Consider the following 17,447-nt stretch of genomic DNA (forward strand, 5'->3'; position numbering starts at 1 on the left):
GATGCAACAGATGTCCTCCTCTACAGCCAAGGCTAATCCAAGTACCAGACAAGTTATTTGCTTCAATCTGACAAGAACCTTCTTTGAAGTAAACAGCCGGTGTCAGCACAGCTCTACAGTTATGGAAAGAAATGCCACATTCCGAAGAGGTTTATAATGAAATAAGCCATGCTACTGGGGATTTACTTTACGTATAGCAAATTTAAACAAAGAATAAAAGGCTAAAAGGCAAATGTGGCAATTTGGGTTGGCTCCTTATTTATTTTTGTGGGTTCCTTATTTATTTTTGATGGATTATTTTGTGGGTTCCTTATTTATTTTTGATGTGCTACTAATTTTTTAATAATCAAAGTTTAAAAATTATCTAATTAAAAAACCCTCCAGAATTATTTATCACTTAGAATACTTCTGGAGAGTTAGCAAAACTCCTTCAGTTCTAGGCTGGTACTTCATTCATAACCTTATACTTAAAAAGTAAATGATGAAAAATTACTTTTTATAACTGATTAATGTGTTCAAGCTTTAGATGTATATTAGTATAAGACAGTCTCTTTTTCAGCAATAGCTCTGAAAAGATGTGTAGAAATGATGTAAAGTTTTTAGTTTTTAAATTATTTGAACTAAGTAAATTAAAAAGCCTGCACTGGAATCTCCCATCTAATGACCCTGCTCCACTAAACACTCAAGTCCTGACTTGACTCCACTCCAAACGGGAAATAAACGTCCTATTTTTTACAAGGTATGTACATAAAACCAGCTTTCCTTTCATAGATGCCGCAGAGGTGTGACAGGTACTTGCAGTGATTTTTCTCACTGCTGTCCCCGTCCCCGCCCCAGCAGGATTTAAAGGTGGCGTACAAACACTGCGGGACTCGGGGTCACTGATCACAGCAGTGGATGCCATATGTCAGCTCAGGAGGGACTACATTTTGTGAAAAACCTCCTTCCTGCTGCAGAGAAGAGCCTTGGGACCTACACTTTGAGCCCCAAAGCAAAAAGAGTACACCTTCCCTCTTCCTAGGCCAAAGAACACAAAAACAACAAAGCAGTAACACAGCAGAACAGAGGCTGGAGGAGAAGATGTCGCCCCACTTATACCTGTAGGTGCTAAACTGGAAAAACGGAAATTCTTACCTTGGGCTTGTTTAAGATGCACTGACCCAGACTTCTACTTAATTTGAAATCATGGTTTAAAGTGCCTCAGGAAGTATTAGGTCTATTTAATTACTTAAGACTTTTTTTTTTTTTTTTTTTTTTTTTTTTTTTTAAGATTTATTTGAGAGCGAGCAAGCGAGCAGTAGCACGAGCCCGAGCTCGGGGAGGGGCAGAGGGACAGAACCTCCAGCAGACTGCCTGCCAAGTGTGGGGCCTGACGTGGGGCTCCATCTCATGACCTCGAGATCATGACCAGAACCAAAATGAAGAGTCAGATGCTTAGCTGGTTGTGCGACCCAGGTACCCCAAGACCACCTTCTTTTAAAAAGAGTTTTAGTGTTTATAAGCAAATATTACCTCTAGTCCTGGAAAACTAAGTCTGGACATTTAGCAAAAAAAACCATACTAGGTGAAGAATTCTCCTTTCTCACCAAACAACCGCCTTTTTTTTTTTATTATTATTATTAAAGATTTTTATTTATTAATTCATTCGACAGAGAGAGATCACAAGCAGGCAGAGAAGCAGGCAGAGAGAGAGAGAGAGGAGGAAGCAGACCCCCTGCCAAGCAGAGAGCCCGATGCGGGACTCGATCCCAGGACCCTGAGATCATGACCTGAGCCGAAGGCAGAGGCTTAACCCACTGAGCCACCCAGGCGCCCCCCCAAACAACCGCCTTCTAAGCAAGAAAAATTTCTACTGAACAGTCTTCTAAACTTTTTTTTTTTTTTAGATTTTACTTATTTATTTGAGAAAGAGAGAGTGTGAAAGAGAGAGCACAAGCAGGGGGAGTAGCAGAGGGAGAAGGAGAAGCAGGCTCCTCGCTGAGCAGGGTGCCAGAAGCCAGGCTCATCCCAGGACCCTGGAATTATGACCTGAACCGAAGGTAGATGCTTAACTCACTGAGCCACCCAAGCACCTCCTGAATATTCTTTTAAATAGGGAAGATTCCTTAACGTGGATATTAAAATACAATCATAATTCCAAAAGTTCAGTTCACTTACATCTTAGAATCTACTACATAAGGTGTACAGGAATATACCTGTATTTCATTAGGACTAAGAACAAATATTAAAATACTTAAAATAGTCCAACTATGTGACGAGTATCTTTTTCCTAACAGAACATTCCAAAGGAGAAACTGCTGGTTCTTTATTGTAACTGAAGGTCAGGTATAGTACGTATCTGTTGAAATCATAGTTTTCCCTTATAGATTGTGCCTTCCTGATCTTCCTTGACTTATGACAGGGTTAGATCCCCATGAACCCATCATAAGTTGAAAATACCCTAAGCTGGAAATGCCTATGATACACTTAAGCTACTGACCATCACAGCTCAGCCCATGATGTTCTGCCCCTACAGCTGAGCAAAATCATCCAACACAAAGCTTAGTTTACAATGAAGTGTTGAATCTCTCCTGAAATTTATTCAATGCCGTACTGATAGAGAAAACCAGACTGGTTGTCTGAGGCCAGAAGGATACTGGCTGCTTACCCCTGTGACTGCACAGTGGACTGGGAGCCGCAGCTTCTGCCCAGCACCACGAGAGTGCCATGCTAGCCGGGGAGGAGATTCAAATTCAAAATTCAAAATGTGAAGGATGGTTTCTACTAAATGCATTCCGCCTTTGCACCAGCATAATGTCAAAGTATCATAAGTCAAACCATTGTTAAGAGGGGGCCATCTACATAGTGGGGGAAGAAAATGTATTTTTAAAAGTCTAATTCTCTTTCCTTTACTGTATGAGATTGTGTTCTTGATATCTTTTCTAAGTTCATAATCGTCAGACAACATCTCTGCTGTGTAATTTCATCATGGCTTGCATCTCTCATCATCTGGATAAACTATCAGATTAAATACTGATAATTACTTTATCAGTACTTCCAAAGCTGATGAACAACAAGCATTCGCCTTTATGATTTTTTAAAAAATACTGACTTGTGTCCTCATTAAAGGAAGTGAGGCTTAAAGTTTCCTTCTTGGGTAAATCCAGGATGTTCATCATGAATTTGTGTCACAGGCACACTGGATAAAGAGGAGAATTTCACAATTGTAACGCGAAAAAGTCTGCTGGCTCAGGATAAATAAAAATTGTCATTTCTATAGAGTAAAGAACTGTTGGGGAGAGGTGAAGAGAGGACAGATATGACGCAGGAAGAACAGGTGAAAACAAGTCTTAGGGCAGGTGGTCTGTGAAGATGTCATCGATTCTATCCTGCTGTCCTCAGGCAGCACTGCAGGGGCACCGTGCCAAGAAACAGGAACATGTCATCTTGCAAAGGCTTTCATCCAAGGAGATCACGTGTATTTTCTTGGCAGGGTATCCTAATATCTAATAATTCTCACTGAGCTGGATTTTCTATACCATGGGTTAGGGTTAAACTGGCAATGATTCACATCCAGAAACTGCTTTTGGATTTGAGCAGGAAGAAGAATTCAGACATTAGGATCCCCATTCAAACTGCTTTCTAAAGGAGCGATAACCATATAGTCTGAAAAATGAAAACAAAACAAAACAAAAAGTACCTGAATCTAATCAGTCACAACTAATGAAATCTCCATACTGATACTGGCAGATGTGGAAAAACCCCCAAATTTAGATTTTTCTGCATAAAATAGTATTTTCTGTATAAAACAGAATGAATGAAAAACTAACGCTGGGTTCTCCCAGGACAGGGTATGCGGAGTAAACCAGGAATCCCTCTTGTGTACGTGCGTGCGTGCGTGCGTGCGTGCGTGTGGTACTTGGGGATGGGTAGGGAATATGGCAATTCCTGAGGCGAGGCCATGGACTTAACTGTCTCCAGGCACAGAGAGGAGGGAAGCTGGCACTTCCAGGGAAAGCATTCTTCCCTCACTCACTGCATGCCTACACTACTGCCCCAAGGAGTCCCAGCTACAGGGAGGAATGAGGGGTGGTGCCTGCCCTCACATATGGGAAGGAAGAAAACACACAACCACAGTTACAACAAATGTGGAAAATGTTACGAAATGTGTTTGTGGTACCCAGCAGGCGCTCCTGGAACACCAGCACCAGCGAGCCAGACTCACTGTAACTCTGCCCGGGTGAGGAGATGGGAGGGCAGCAGACTGTACAGAGGTGACATTTGGGTTGAGTCTTCAAGGACAGGTGGAACTTCCCTGGACAGACAATGGACAAGGGCAGGAGGAACAGCACGTGCAAAGGTAGGAGAGAAATATGGATATAGGAAACAAGACAGTCCACTGTGGCTAGTGTGTAGGAGAGCGGGGCCCAGAGAAGAGGCTAGAAAGTGATGGAGAGTCACTAGAAAGTGATGGCCTGGACAGCTTCCCAAACTCTCAGTTAACAGTAATGTGCAGGAAACTCTAACAGAGACCTGGAGAGAGGAATCCAGCAGATAGAGAAGCCAACATCTGGAAACTGGAAAGCAATGGATGCATGGTAAGTGGCAAAACAGACCCGAGCAAACTGAAGCCCAAACCTACAGCAAGGAGGAAGACAGGGAGTAAGTTGATGTCTGCCACAAAAGCCAAAGACCTTTCTTTTTTTTTTTTTTTTAAGATTTTATGTATTTATTTGACAGAGAGATAGATCACAAGTGGGCAGAGAGGCAGGCAGAGAGAGAGGGGGAAGCAGGCTCCCCACTGAGCAGAGAGCCGGATGTGGGGCTCGATCCCAGGACCCTGAGATCACGACCTGAGCTGAAGGCAGAGGCTTAACCCACTGAGCCACCCAGGTGCCCCCAAAGACCTTTCTAAAGTGGACGTGAGGGTGGGGAGAAGACAGGAGGATTGGGTGGAAGTCCTGAAAGTGAACAGGCAAACCCCCACACATCCTCTCCTGTGCACGCGGACAGGTGTGCATCTGTCTGACCTGCTGGAGGAGCTGAAGAGAAACCCAGGACGGGGGCTGGACACAGACACAGCTCAGGGGCCTATGGGGAAAGCTTGGCAACTCGGTGCCGGAAACGAGCCCACCTCAGTCACCAGATGAGGGACATGTGGAAGGACAGGTCCAGTGGTCGCCCTACAGCGAAGCCCATCCGTTAAGAATGCCACTACCGCCCAGGGTCCAGGTCATTTTTTGGTCTCCATCTCTTAAATATGAGCAGATGACCAGTGCCAACAAGACAGCTGATAAAAGCATCTAATATGAAGAAAAGAAGCCAAAACAAAGCCAGAAAGAATCTGAAAGAAAAAGACAATGAAAAATACAGAAAGATACTTCAAAACCTCCAATTAATATCTTCATGTTGTTTCATCCTCCACAAATAATGTTGTTTTTTTTAAAAGCACAATCAGAAAACAAAAAAGAGCTCTTAAAAATTAAAAATAGTGCTAATTTTTAAAGTCAAAGAAAATTTGAAAGATATAGCTCAGAATATTGCCCAGAAAATAGGATAAGCAAGCAAAGCAAAGCAAAGAAACTGGGAGAGAAAGGATATTAAAATCAGATCATCAATCTAGAAGGGCAACATCTAAGTAATAAGATTTTCAGAAAGAGAAAAGAAAATACCAAAAGAGCTGAAAGGATGGGTTGCAAAGGGGTCGCGGTGTCCCAGCTAAACATACAACCATCTTGAAATTTCCAACACCTGGAAGAAATGTTCCACCATGATGAGAGTTCCACCAGACCACAAAATAAAGGTGATTGCAGAAATAGGGGCTTCCACACCAGGGGAGAGAAGGGAACCAAGGCACAGGGAGTCAGTGTTGCTGGGGCAGGGAGCCAAGGGCCCTGGGAAGGACAGTGCCAGAAAATCACCTCCCAAGTGATGAAACTCATTCGGAGGAGATTTCTAATATTTTTCTGTTGGGGGGGTAGGAATTAACCTGTGATCGATACACAGACAATTAAGCAATAAGTAAGGCAACATTACTAACTGTGGCCAAAGCCAACAGTGCAAGAAGCAGGCAATGCAACCCTATCTAGTGTGTCTGTCCGTCATCTGTGAATTGCACTTCGAGCACAGAATGACCAACTGTGCAGACAGGAGCACGCTGAGGGGCTGGGTATAGAAAGGGGCATTCCAAGAGAGCCAGCTTCTCATTTTCCAGGTAGGAAGTTAGTAGAGAATACCGGAGTCCAAAAAATCAAGATCTGACCGAACAAGCCCATCATTCAAAATATGGAGAGGAACGCAGAGAGTTAAAAGTGGTTGCCACAGGGAGCGGGAATCAGGGAGTGGGAGGGATGGTACCGGGAATGAAAGGTGTCTGTGTTTTGTTTGCTTTGTAAGTTTTTCATTATAAGCCTAGTAGTAGTACTATTGGACTTTTAAGAACTACTGTTTTAAAACTTAATAAACAGGAAACATAACCAGACTCATGTTTCTGTTATAGATTTTCCCTCAAAAACAAAATGCAAGACATATTCCCAATTTCCTACCTAAAACAGAAGTGGAGGTGCCTGGGAATCTGGTCGGGGTGCTCCCGGCCCCTCCTCCCCGCAGCTCCCTCCATCGCCTGCCCTAGGAAGGCAGCTCCACGGAACTCTGCGAGGAACACAGTTTGCAGGCCGTGGTGGCAGGCAAAGGGGGATCTTTAAGTAACTTCAAAGATTTGAAAAGTCACTCATTCCCTCACTGCTCAGGAAGGAGGAAAGGGGCAGCTCACGGTGCCAGAAGCAGCCACTGACAAAGAGAAGGAACCAGCCAGGGAACCACGCTGAAGAGAAGGAGCGACAGGGAGAACCTGCAAGTGGCCAGTCCAGCAGCCCTGTTACAGGATGCAAGGGGTGTGAGAGCTGACGCCCTTTCATTCAAGCTGGTCTGCACGTAACCATCTTGAGCCTTTGAACATAAATCAATAATCCCTGACACACAAAGATTTAAGAAGTGGAATCCCTAGGCCCTGGTGACTAAGCGGAGGGTGAAGACCAGGAAGAGGGCAAGGTCAGCGGCACCCCCCGCTGGGTGCAAGTGACCAGCAACAGAGGCCGGGGCAGGGCGGGGGACTGATGAGCTGAGCTGGGACCGAGCTGGATCTGAGCAGGGTCCGGGCATCGAGTGCTCAGCAGGAGGGACAAGAGGGACAGATGGCTCACAAAGCTCGCAGCCTGGGGAGCCTGCATGCTCAGGTGGGGGCTGACGAGCGGTGGCAGTGGGAGAAATCACCCCGAGGACAGAAGAAAGGGGAAACGCCCACCACTGGCCTGCTAGGTAAGCGGACCAGGTGCCAACGAGGGGCGAGCGCTGGAGCCGCACAGGCTGGGTCAGCAGAGCCGGCGGCCGGGAGGGCTTCCGGGAGCAGGCTGTGCGGGGCGGTACTGGGAAAAGGAAAGACAAGGACGGAACATGGACCGGACTTGGCCATCGAGGCCTCGTTGCCGGCTGGGAGAGCAGTGTCCAGAAAGCAGGAGGCCTGGATACGTGCCTGGGATCACAGAGAACGCAGTTGGAGTGTTGGGGGGGGGTTGGGCAGTGGAGGGGGGACGATGTGTAGCCCCAGACTGCCTGGAGAACAGGTGTCACGCGAGGAAAGAGCTCCGCAGCTCTGGGGGCCTTGGGAGAGAGACAACTGCCCGAGGAGAAGCAGGAGCAGCTGCAAAGAAAGGCCAATGGGCGAGGACTGAGATCCCTGTAAAGGACCCGAGTCAGGGAGGAAGTGGTGAGGCCGGGGTGAACCACACGACGTCTGTGTGTCACCCCTGCGCACAGGCCAAGCTAATCTCTGTATCGTCCCGACTGTAGGGACGGTGCTGCCAAAGCGAGCGCCGGAGGAGCCACATGGCATCTGACCTGGGGCTGCACTGTGCATGACAACAGCTGTTGCTACCTCCCTGAAGTGTACACAGCTTCGGCGCCTCCGGATCCCCATAAAATAAATCCAAGCAGTTCAGGCACCCAAACTCCACATGTGCCGCACTCCAGGAGCGTGGTAGATGACCGGCACCGGGAAGAGGAGACAAACCGCCAGCCGGAGAAGCAGTTCTTGGCAGACCTCCTGTGCCCAGGGCAGAAGGGGTTTCCTGGGAGCGTGCTTCTTGCAAGGTGTTCTCCGGAGAAGGGCGGGGCTGGGATTGTCTTCCCGCACAGGTGCAGGTGCGCTCCTTCTTCCTCTTCTGACCTCAGTTCCTCAGATGTGAGTCTGAGGCTTTTTCCTTCTGTCCTATCTTCCCCGGGACACAGGTCCACCAGCCAGTGGCTGTTCTAGGAGAGTCACAGCTGTGTCTACACACGCGACTCATGCCCTGGTCTCTCTGACTTCCTGATGGAAACGCACCTCACGTTCTCAGCAACGTTCTCTGGTTCAAAGGCTCTCAGAGGAAGAGATGCTCATGTAAGACTCAGAGAACGCTAGATGGTCATGTGTAAATGTAGGCGTCTCAGAGCACTTTCCTGTAGCCAGAGGCAGGTGTTCTCCCAGAGCCCTGGAGACCGTAGAGGGAACTCTGCATTCTCCCCTACATACTGTGCTGTGGCGCTGGGTGTTTCCTAGAAATGGCAAAAGCTTCACTGCTGCATGACTCCTGATCAACTTAGGACCCACAGAAATTTTTCCCCCAGTCATATTTGTATTTATTTCTCTGACATTTTCTATTTATATCATTTGCTTTTTCTTCCAAACCCTACAAAGACTGTTCCATTTATAAATACATCTCAAGTTTATCAAGCTAAATTTATATAAGTGTCCTCTCTGCAAATTTTCTATTCTTCAAAATATTTTTTGAAGACTCACATTTTTTACAAGGCTGTTATGGACCGAATGTTTATATCCCCCTCAAAACTTATACACTGTAGCCCTAAGCCCTAATGTGACTGTACTTGGAGATAGAGCCTATAAAGAGGTAATGAAGGTTAGATGAGGTCAAAAGGATAGGGCCCTAAACCAACAGAATTGGTGTCCTTATGTGAAAAGGAAGAGATACCGGGGATGAGCACACAGAGGAAAGGCCATGTGAGGACACAGGAAGATGGGGGCCACCTGCCAGCCAAGGAGAGAGGCTTCAAGAGCAACCAAGCCCGCCAATGCCTGATCCTGGGCCTCCATCCTCCAGACCTGTAAGGGATAAACGCCTGATGTCTAAGCTCTCCAGCCTGTAGAATTCTCTATGGCAGCCCGAGGACACTAAGACAGTCACATTCCCTTCTTGCAATTTAATGGAAGACTAGTTTTAACCTGACTTAAAACACATCACATGAAAAAATTCGCTATACATACAGATGAAATTAATAAGTTTTGAAAAGTAGTTTTGCTTTTACGAAAGTTCCATCAGACTCAGCTCTCCTCATAGTGGGATCACAAGACATTATACGCCTTTTAACGTGGCTCCATGTGAATGACAGGGTATCACCTATTAACCATCCTCACCCGAACTGTTTAGTCCGAACCTGATCTCAGCCCAACCTCCAGATTACAGAGAATAGAGGCTAGAGAAGTTAAGTGATACTATGGATAAACAATGGTACAAGCCTAGACTGCGGACTATTCTACAAAGTTACTGCATTACACTTGTGAGAAAGGTAATGTCATCAAAAAATAAACAAAAAGAGTTAATTTTTCTAGACAGAAGATATAATAAACAGTTGCTGTACATAACCTGGATCCCAGTTCTAAATAACAAAAAAAAGAAAGAAAGAAAGAAAGAAAGAAAGAAAGAAAGAAAGAAAGAAAGAAAAAGAAAAAGCTTACGAAACACATTCTTGTATAAACTGGGGAGCTACGAGCAAACAGTGCTAATTTCTTGGGGGCGATAATGTAGGAGAAAAATTTTATTCTTACCACAAACATGTTGAAATATTTCGGAGTGATGCACATGATGTCTACAACTTATTTTCAAAAATAATCCTGCAAAAATGTGTGTGTGTATGAAGGGAAAGAGAAAGAGAAAGCGGGGCAGGAAGGGGGAGAGGAGGAGAGTGCGCACAAATACAGGAAACAATTGGTGAATTTAAGGCAGGTACATTCTTTCAGCTTTTCTGCAATGTTTGAATATATGCGTACCAGAAAGTTGCGGAAGATGACCCCAAGTATCGCTCTAGACTGTCTAGATCGGGAATCTGAAGGGGGAGTGTTTGTGCATGGAATCCTATGGGCTCCCAGCATCCTGTGCAAAGTAATGGATACAAACACGTATGTACGTGTGCACATTTTTCCAGGAAAAGGGTTCCCAATTTCCATCTGATACTTAAAGTAGTCTAATCCCCAAAAGGGTACAGAAAACACCACTCTAAACTGAAGAAAATATATGACAAAGAGGAAAAGAGCTAGACCCTCAAACTCACTTGTAAAATAATTTTAAAAAGTTAGGAAACAACCTGAAGTCCTGTAGGATCAGGAGTATCTCAAGACGGGAGGAGGCGGCTTCATCTGAATGACGTTTTACTCTGCTAAGTGCAGGGGGTCCTCCGGGACAAGGGAAGAGGAGGAGGTACAGCTTTGAACATCAGCTCCCACTGTAAAGGGCTCAGGGCATTACCTTTCGAATTGTCTTCATACTTTTTTCTCATTAATCATTTTCGAACCAAGCAAGAGGCATGAAAGAGTGACAGACAAGGAAGAAGGAATATTATTTTTCCATGTCTCGGTTCAAGTATGACTGATGGGAGTATCCCGTCCATCCCTTCTCTACGTTAAATTCTTAGAAGGACCCTCATTGCTTCAGGGGTCTGCAACCTTTCTTAAAGGCAGTGAGTGCAGCACTTTCCCTGAATGACACCCTACCTGTTAGCCCCAAATACAGAACCAGTAAAAGCAGTCTTTTAGACAGAGTTTGTGGGCCAGGAGACCAACAACCAGCCAAAGCCACGCTCTGATCCTGCAGACAGGTCTACAGAGCCAACTCCAAGTGCCTCCACCTGGCTTTAAAGCTGCAGCCCGTCTGCACTCCCTCGTGCCCACCACTCCACAGTGTCTGCTACCCCAGCGTTGCCGGGATGCAGTGAGGGACGTTTGTGGTCCCCCAGCACAACAAAGGCAGGTGCCAAGTCTTGCCCACTGTGCCCCTGGCATGTCTGGGTCCTGCGCCTGTCACTCTCCGAGTATATCTGTCCAGCAGGCATAGTTTACCAGGACACTGGGACATGAGCCTCCCATGTTCCATCCCTCGAGGCAAGGGAAGAATGTGAAGCCAAGACTTCCACTTCCACATGTGTAAGTGCTTTCACATCTGTTCACTCAACTGATTACAAAAGCCCGGGGGAAAGAGCAGGAAATAATTCACACCCCCCACCACAGAGGAGGAAACATGCAGAGAGAGGTGTCTGGGCAAGGCCACTGAATGGGCTGCAGCCAACTTCTCAGAGTGACTCTAGGGGCAGTAAACACCTGAAAACACGCATATGCGCTGGGTACCTAGGAGCCTCGGAGCCGTGGAAGAAACTTGGGAGTTGCAACTGTTTCTTTGCAGCTCTCATAGTAGTAATTTTGAGAAGAGAAAAAAATTCTGACCACTTGTATTTGAAAAAAAAAAAAGAAGAAGAATTAAAAGAAAAAAGATTAAAAAATGAAAGTTATGGTTCCTTTTATATGGCTTGCTTTTACCAATAATGAACTAAAATCTCTGCTATGAAATGTCCTGGCATTTTATGGATTTTGTTGTGCTTGGAAAACACAAGCTTCCTACTTACAAAGGTTTTACCTGGTCAACCTTTTTATTTAAAAAATGAATTATCAACATGCAATTTTATTAGGCTATATATTATTTTATCATGAAAGTAAAATAGATAAAGAATATTTTAAAATTGGGTTTTAGAAAATGACCCAAAAGCTCATCACTGTAAAACAACCTACTTGTGGCATTTTGTCTCCTTCCAGGGCTTTCCAGCTTGTGGATGGGTTTCTTTTGGTTGCAGTATGACCTGGTAATCATACCACATACACTGTCTCATATTCCTGATTTTTTTGGTCAACATTATATCATAAGAGCTCTTCCAGATTATTATACCGCCTTCATAACCAAAACTCACAACTTTCTGAACTACTTATTATATAATTCTTTCCGTGGTAATACCACAGTTACTTAACCACTCTATTTTTAGACAAGTAGGCTCCTGCTGAATTTTTACTATCCTAAATAATGCTTTAATAACTATAACTTTTATTTTCTTCCCTTTTGTCTCTTTTAGATACAGTCCTCAAGTATATTAACAGGTCAAAGTGAACAACAATTTTTTAAGACTTTTGACATATTCTGCCCAAACTGCTTCCCCAAACGTTCAATACACATTATTACCAGCAATGAGTAAGAATCCTTTGATTGAACTCTTATCATTAATGAGTATATCATCTGTATCATTTTATTTTCTTTGCTAATAAGTGAAACCACATCCTCACTATGTTATTTTGCAACTGTCTCCTGAAAATGCATTACTTTTCCACCATATAAATACTGACTAGTTAAACTTCCTTGGTGAAACATTATGGCCATTATCCATTTATCAACTATTTATGTAGATTAAAAAGTATATTTGCATGAATATTTTCTATAGTTAAAATGCTAACTCAATGTTTACCATACTGATGGGAAATACTATTTCTCCACTCTATGGTTCACTTAAAGTTTTTGTTTCCATTTTTACCTGGACATAGTCATTGTTCTGCACTTTTATGATTCTTTGAAGAGGCTTCTGAGCCGCCTACCCCTCCCCCACCCCTTCCCTGTGTGACTGTATGCAATTCACTTCCTCTTCAGCTCAGATGGTTTTAACATTACACACCTGTATTCAAGAGGCTTTACCTGTTGGTCATCAGGAGTCCATATGCCACATGTGATTTGACTTTCCAAGTTGATCTCGGATGACCAGTGTCTTTGTCCACTGACAGAACCAACCAGGACAAACCCGTCTCGATATGAAATGAGTGCTTGAGTCCCATCATGGCTCCACGTGAAATCACTCACCTTTGAGACACACATAGACAAAAGGTGTCAATTGTAATTAGAAAAGGAAAGCACTTTTATCAAAGGCTACAGTCATTAACTTAGCCTTTGGCTAAGAGTCAGATGGCCTTAAAGAGAACAATATGTAAAATATATGTATTATAACACTAATATATAAAAGATTAAAAAAATAATATAAAAGATACCATTTGAAAAGCAAGTGTCAGTGCAGTGTTAAGTGCTTCACGTATGTTAATTCTTTAAGCTCTGTTCGAGGGAGGTGTTATCATGCCCATTTTATGGAGAAAAAAGACATGGCGGAGGGGTAAGTGGGGGAAGAGGATAAGTAACTTATCCTTATTCATACACATCTGGTGAATGGCCTCACCAAGAACCATCCAGTGTCCTTGCTTTCTGCCTCCCACCTACAGTAACAGACTCTCCATTAGTGTCTCTGGGTCACTTATCAAAATAGGAAAGTTCTCAGTCTCTTATTACATGACTTTCCCAATCTTGCTAACAATATTCCCTTAATCAAAATAAAAAAAATGTAACTGGAAAATCACACAAACTTATCAAATGAGTTTATTGCACTTATTCAAATAACCACATTTTAAAAATCTTTTATTCTATTAGTGTAGTCAATTACTTCTACAGATTTCCTCAAATTACACTACCCTTGCATGCCTAGAAGCAGCCCAGCTTGGAGGTGAAGTATTGTCTTATATTATAGATAGAGCTGAAGTTGGTATACTAATGAGTTTAGAACTTCTACAGCTGTATTCATGAGTGAAATAAACTTCTGATTTCCTTTTTTGTAATGCGTTTGTCTGGATTTCTCAAGATTATGTTGACCTCTCAGAATGAGCTGGAGAGTTCTTCCTCTTGTTCCACTGCCTGGAAGAATATGTATAAACTGGAATGACCTATTGCTTGAAGGTCTGGTGTAGCGTGCCTATAAAACTATCTGGCTCTGAATTTTTTTGTAGGAATAATTTAAACCATTGCTTTAATTTAGTTTTAGTACTAATGAAACTTTGAAGCTTTTTCTTCTTGTTGAGTCAGTTTTATTGAATTATTTAAAAAATTTTCCAGTTTATGTAAGTTTTCCAAACTGCTGGCAAGTAGTTGCTTATAGTGTTTATCTTTTTAAAAATCAATTTTACTGAGGTATAATTTATATACAATAAAATAAAGTTCCCCCTCAGAAGTCAATTCCCTACCCTCACCCTTGGTCCAAGGCAACCGTGATCTAATTTCTCTCACGGGCTGCTTATTCTTGAATTGCACACGAATGGAACCGTGTATCTAATATGCTCACTTTGTGTACGGCTGCTTTTACTCAGTACTATGGTTTGGGAGTATTCTAAATTCGTGTGTGCGTCAGCAGTTCACTCCTCTTCACGGATGAGTAGTATTCAGTCGTATCAATAGACCACAGTTTATTTATCCACCCGAATTGCCAGGCTTTTAGGTTATTTCCACTGTTTGGCTATTATAAAATGGCTATCAACATTCATGTGCAAGACTCTTTGTAGACACATAGTTTCATTTCCCTTGAGTAAATAAATACCTAAGAGTGGAATTAATTGCTGGACCGTATGGTAAGTGTTAAGTTTATCTGCATGAAATTACCAAACTATTTTCTGAAGTGGTTATGCCATGTTATACTCCCAGCAGCGTGTGAGAGTACCAGCACGTCCAAGTCTCACCAACACTTGGTACTGTCAGTCTCTTTCGTGTTAGCTGTTCCAGTAGGTACGTGGTAACAGAACACTGTGCTCTTAATTTGCATTTCTCCAATGCAGCCACATTGAACATTTCACATGCCTCCTGATCATTTGCACATCATCTCTTGGGACATGTCTGTTCAAATCCCTTGCTATAGGAATCTATTCATTTATTCATATATATGTGTTACGTGTATGAATATTCATACAGATGTATATATTATGTCTGTGTATATATGAATATATGAGTTTTCCACCTTATTGTATTATAAAAATCCCAGATACAATCCTTTGTCAGATATGTATGCTGCAAATAATTTCTCTTATTCTGTGGCTTGCCTTTGCTTTTCTTAGTGGTATCTTTCAAAAAGCCTTAAATTTTGATGAAGTCCAGTATCAGTTTTTTTTTTCTTTTATGGTTCATGTTTTTTATGTCCAATCCACTAAATGTTTACCTAATCCAAGGTTGCAAACTCAGGGTTTCCAGAGTAGTTTAGTTTTTACATTTACATCTGCGATTTATTTTGAATTAATTTTTGTACAGAGGATAACGTCAGAATCAAGGCTTGTTGTTTTTTTAATATTTATTTATTTGAAAGACAGAGTGAGCACGAGTGCGGAGCTCCCCCACCCCCCACCATGGGTCTCCATCCTAAGACCCTGAGATCATGACCTGAGCTGAAGGCAGGCACTTAGCTGACTGAGCCACCCAGGTGCCCCAAGGGCTTTTTTGTTTTTAAATACAGACATTCAGTTGTTTCAGCACCATGTCAAAAAGATTCCTTGGATGTTACTTAGAGTTATTATGGTGATCCTTTCACAATACGGTTGACCTCTGAACAACTCAGGGCATTGGAGGGCTGACCCCTATGCAGCTGAAAATCTGCATGAACTTTTGACTCCCTCCAAAACTACTATTAATAGCCTGCGGCTGACCTGAAGCCTTATGAAGAGCAAAAAACCAGTCAATTAATATATATTTTGTATGTTATAGCTATTATATACTGTATTCTTACAATCTCCTGAGCTAGAGAAAAGAAAATGTTATTAACCAAATCATAAGGAAAATACATTTACAGTATTAATCTGTATTTTTAAGTTATTTAAATTCTAGTTAGTTAAAACAATGTAATATTAGTTTCAGGTGTAGAATTTAGTGACTCGTCACTCAGATACAACACCCAGTGCTCATCACAAGTGCCTTCCTTAATTCCCATCAACCATTTACCCCATCCCCTGCCCACCTCCCCTCCAGCAACCCTCAGTTTGTTCTCTATGGTTAAGTCTGTTTTCTGGCTTCTCTTTTTTAAAATTTTACTCTATTTCATCTGTTTTGTTTCTTAAATTCCACGAGTGAAATCATACAGTATTTGTCTTTCTCTGACTTAATTTTGCATAGCATAATACTCTCTAGCTCCATCTGTATCGTCACAAATGGCAAGATTTCATTCTTTTTTGCTGGCTGAGTAGTATTCCACTGTGTGTGTGTAATACGTATCACATCTTCTTTATCCATTCATCAGTCAATGGCTACTGTTGATAATGTTGCTATAAACATCGGGGTGCACGTATCCCCTCAAATCAGTATTTTTGTATCCTTTGGGTAAATACCTAGTAGTGCAACTGCTAGATTGTAGGGTAGCTCTATTTCTAACTTTTTGAGGAAACTCCATACTGTTTTCCAGGGTGTCTGTATCAGTTTGCTTTCCTGCCAGCTTTGCAAAAGGTTTCCCCTTTCTCTGTCTCCCCGCCAACATCAATTGTTTCCCGTGTTAACTGTAGCCATTCTGACAGGTGTGGGGTGATATCTCATTGTAGTTTTGATTGTATTTCCCCGATGATGAGGGATGTTGAGCATCTTTTCATGTGTCCGTCAGCTATCTGGATGTCTTCCTTGGAAAAGTATCTATTCATATCTTCTCTTTTTAAACTAAATTATTTGTTTTTGGGGTGTTGATTTTTATAAGTTCTTTATAGATTCTGGATACTAACACTTTATCAGATATATCATTGGCAAATTATCTTCTCCCATTCTAAAGGATGCCTTTTGGTTTTGTTGTTTCCTTTGTTGTGCAGAAGTCTTTTATCTTGATGAAGTTCCAACAGTTCATTTTTGCTTTTGTTTCCCTTGCCTCCACAGATATATCTAATAACAAGTTTCTGTGGCCAATGTCAAAGAAGTCACTGCCTATATTCTCCTCTAGGATTTGGATGGTTTCCTGTCTCACATTTAGGCCTTTCATCCATTTTGAATTTATTTTGGTGTGTGGTGTAAGACAGTGGTCCAGTTTCATTCTTTTGCATGTAGCTGTCCAGTTTTCCCAACACCATTTGTTGAAGAGATTGTCTTTTTTTCCACTGGATATTCTTTCCTGCTTCATCAAAGATTAGTTAACCATATTGTTGAGGGTTCATTTCTGGGATTTTTATTCTGTTCCACTGATCTACATGTCTATTTTTGTGCTAGTGCCATACTGTCTTAAGTTTTATAATACAACTTGAAGTGCTGCCTCCAGCTTTGCTCTTCTTTTTCAACATTGCTTTGGCTGTTCAGGGTCTTCTGTGGTTTCATACAAATTTCAGGACTGTTCTAGCTCTGTGGAAAAATGCTGGTGATATTTTGATAGGGATTGCATTAAATGTGTAGATTGCTCTGGGTAATATAGACATTTTAACAATATTTGTTCTTCTGATCCATGAGCATGGAATGTTTTCCATTTCTTTGTGTCATCTTCACTTTCTTTCGTTGGTGTTTTATAAT

General features: G+C 42.6%; 1 protein-coding gene across 1 annotated transcript in view; it reads right to left on the reverse strand.

Annotated features, from left to right (window-relative positions):
- Positions 1-17,447, reverse strand: part of LOC111158694 (tubby like protein 4) — a 228,917-nt gene that overhangs the window by 56,699 nt on the left and 154,771 nt on the right. The window contains exon 4 of the mRNA XM_022520902.1: positions 12,816-12,977. Coding sequence (XP_022376610.1) covers positions 12,816-12,977 — 162 coding nt within the window. The remainder of the gene's footprint in view (positions 1-12,815; positions 12,978-17,447) is intronic.

Source organism: Enhydra lutris, unplaced genomic scaffold (assembly GCF_002288905.1).
Source record: "Enhydra lutris kenyoni isolate GAN:26980312 unplaced genomic scaffold, ASM228890v2 scaffoldscaffold62, whole genome shotgun sequence".
NCBI classification, from domain to species: domain Eukaryota; kingdom Metazoa; phylum Chordata; class Mammalia; order Carnivora; family Mustelidae; genus Enhydra; species Enhydra lutris.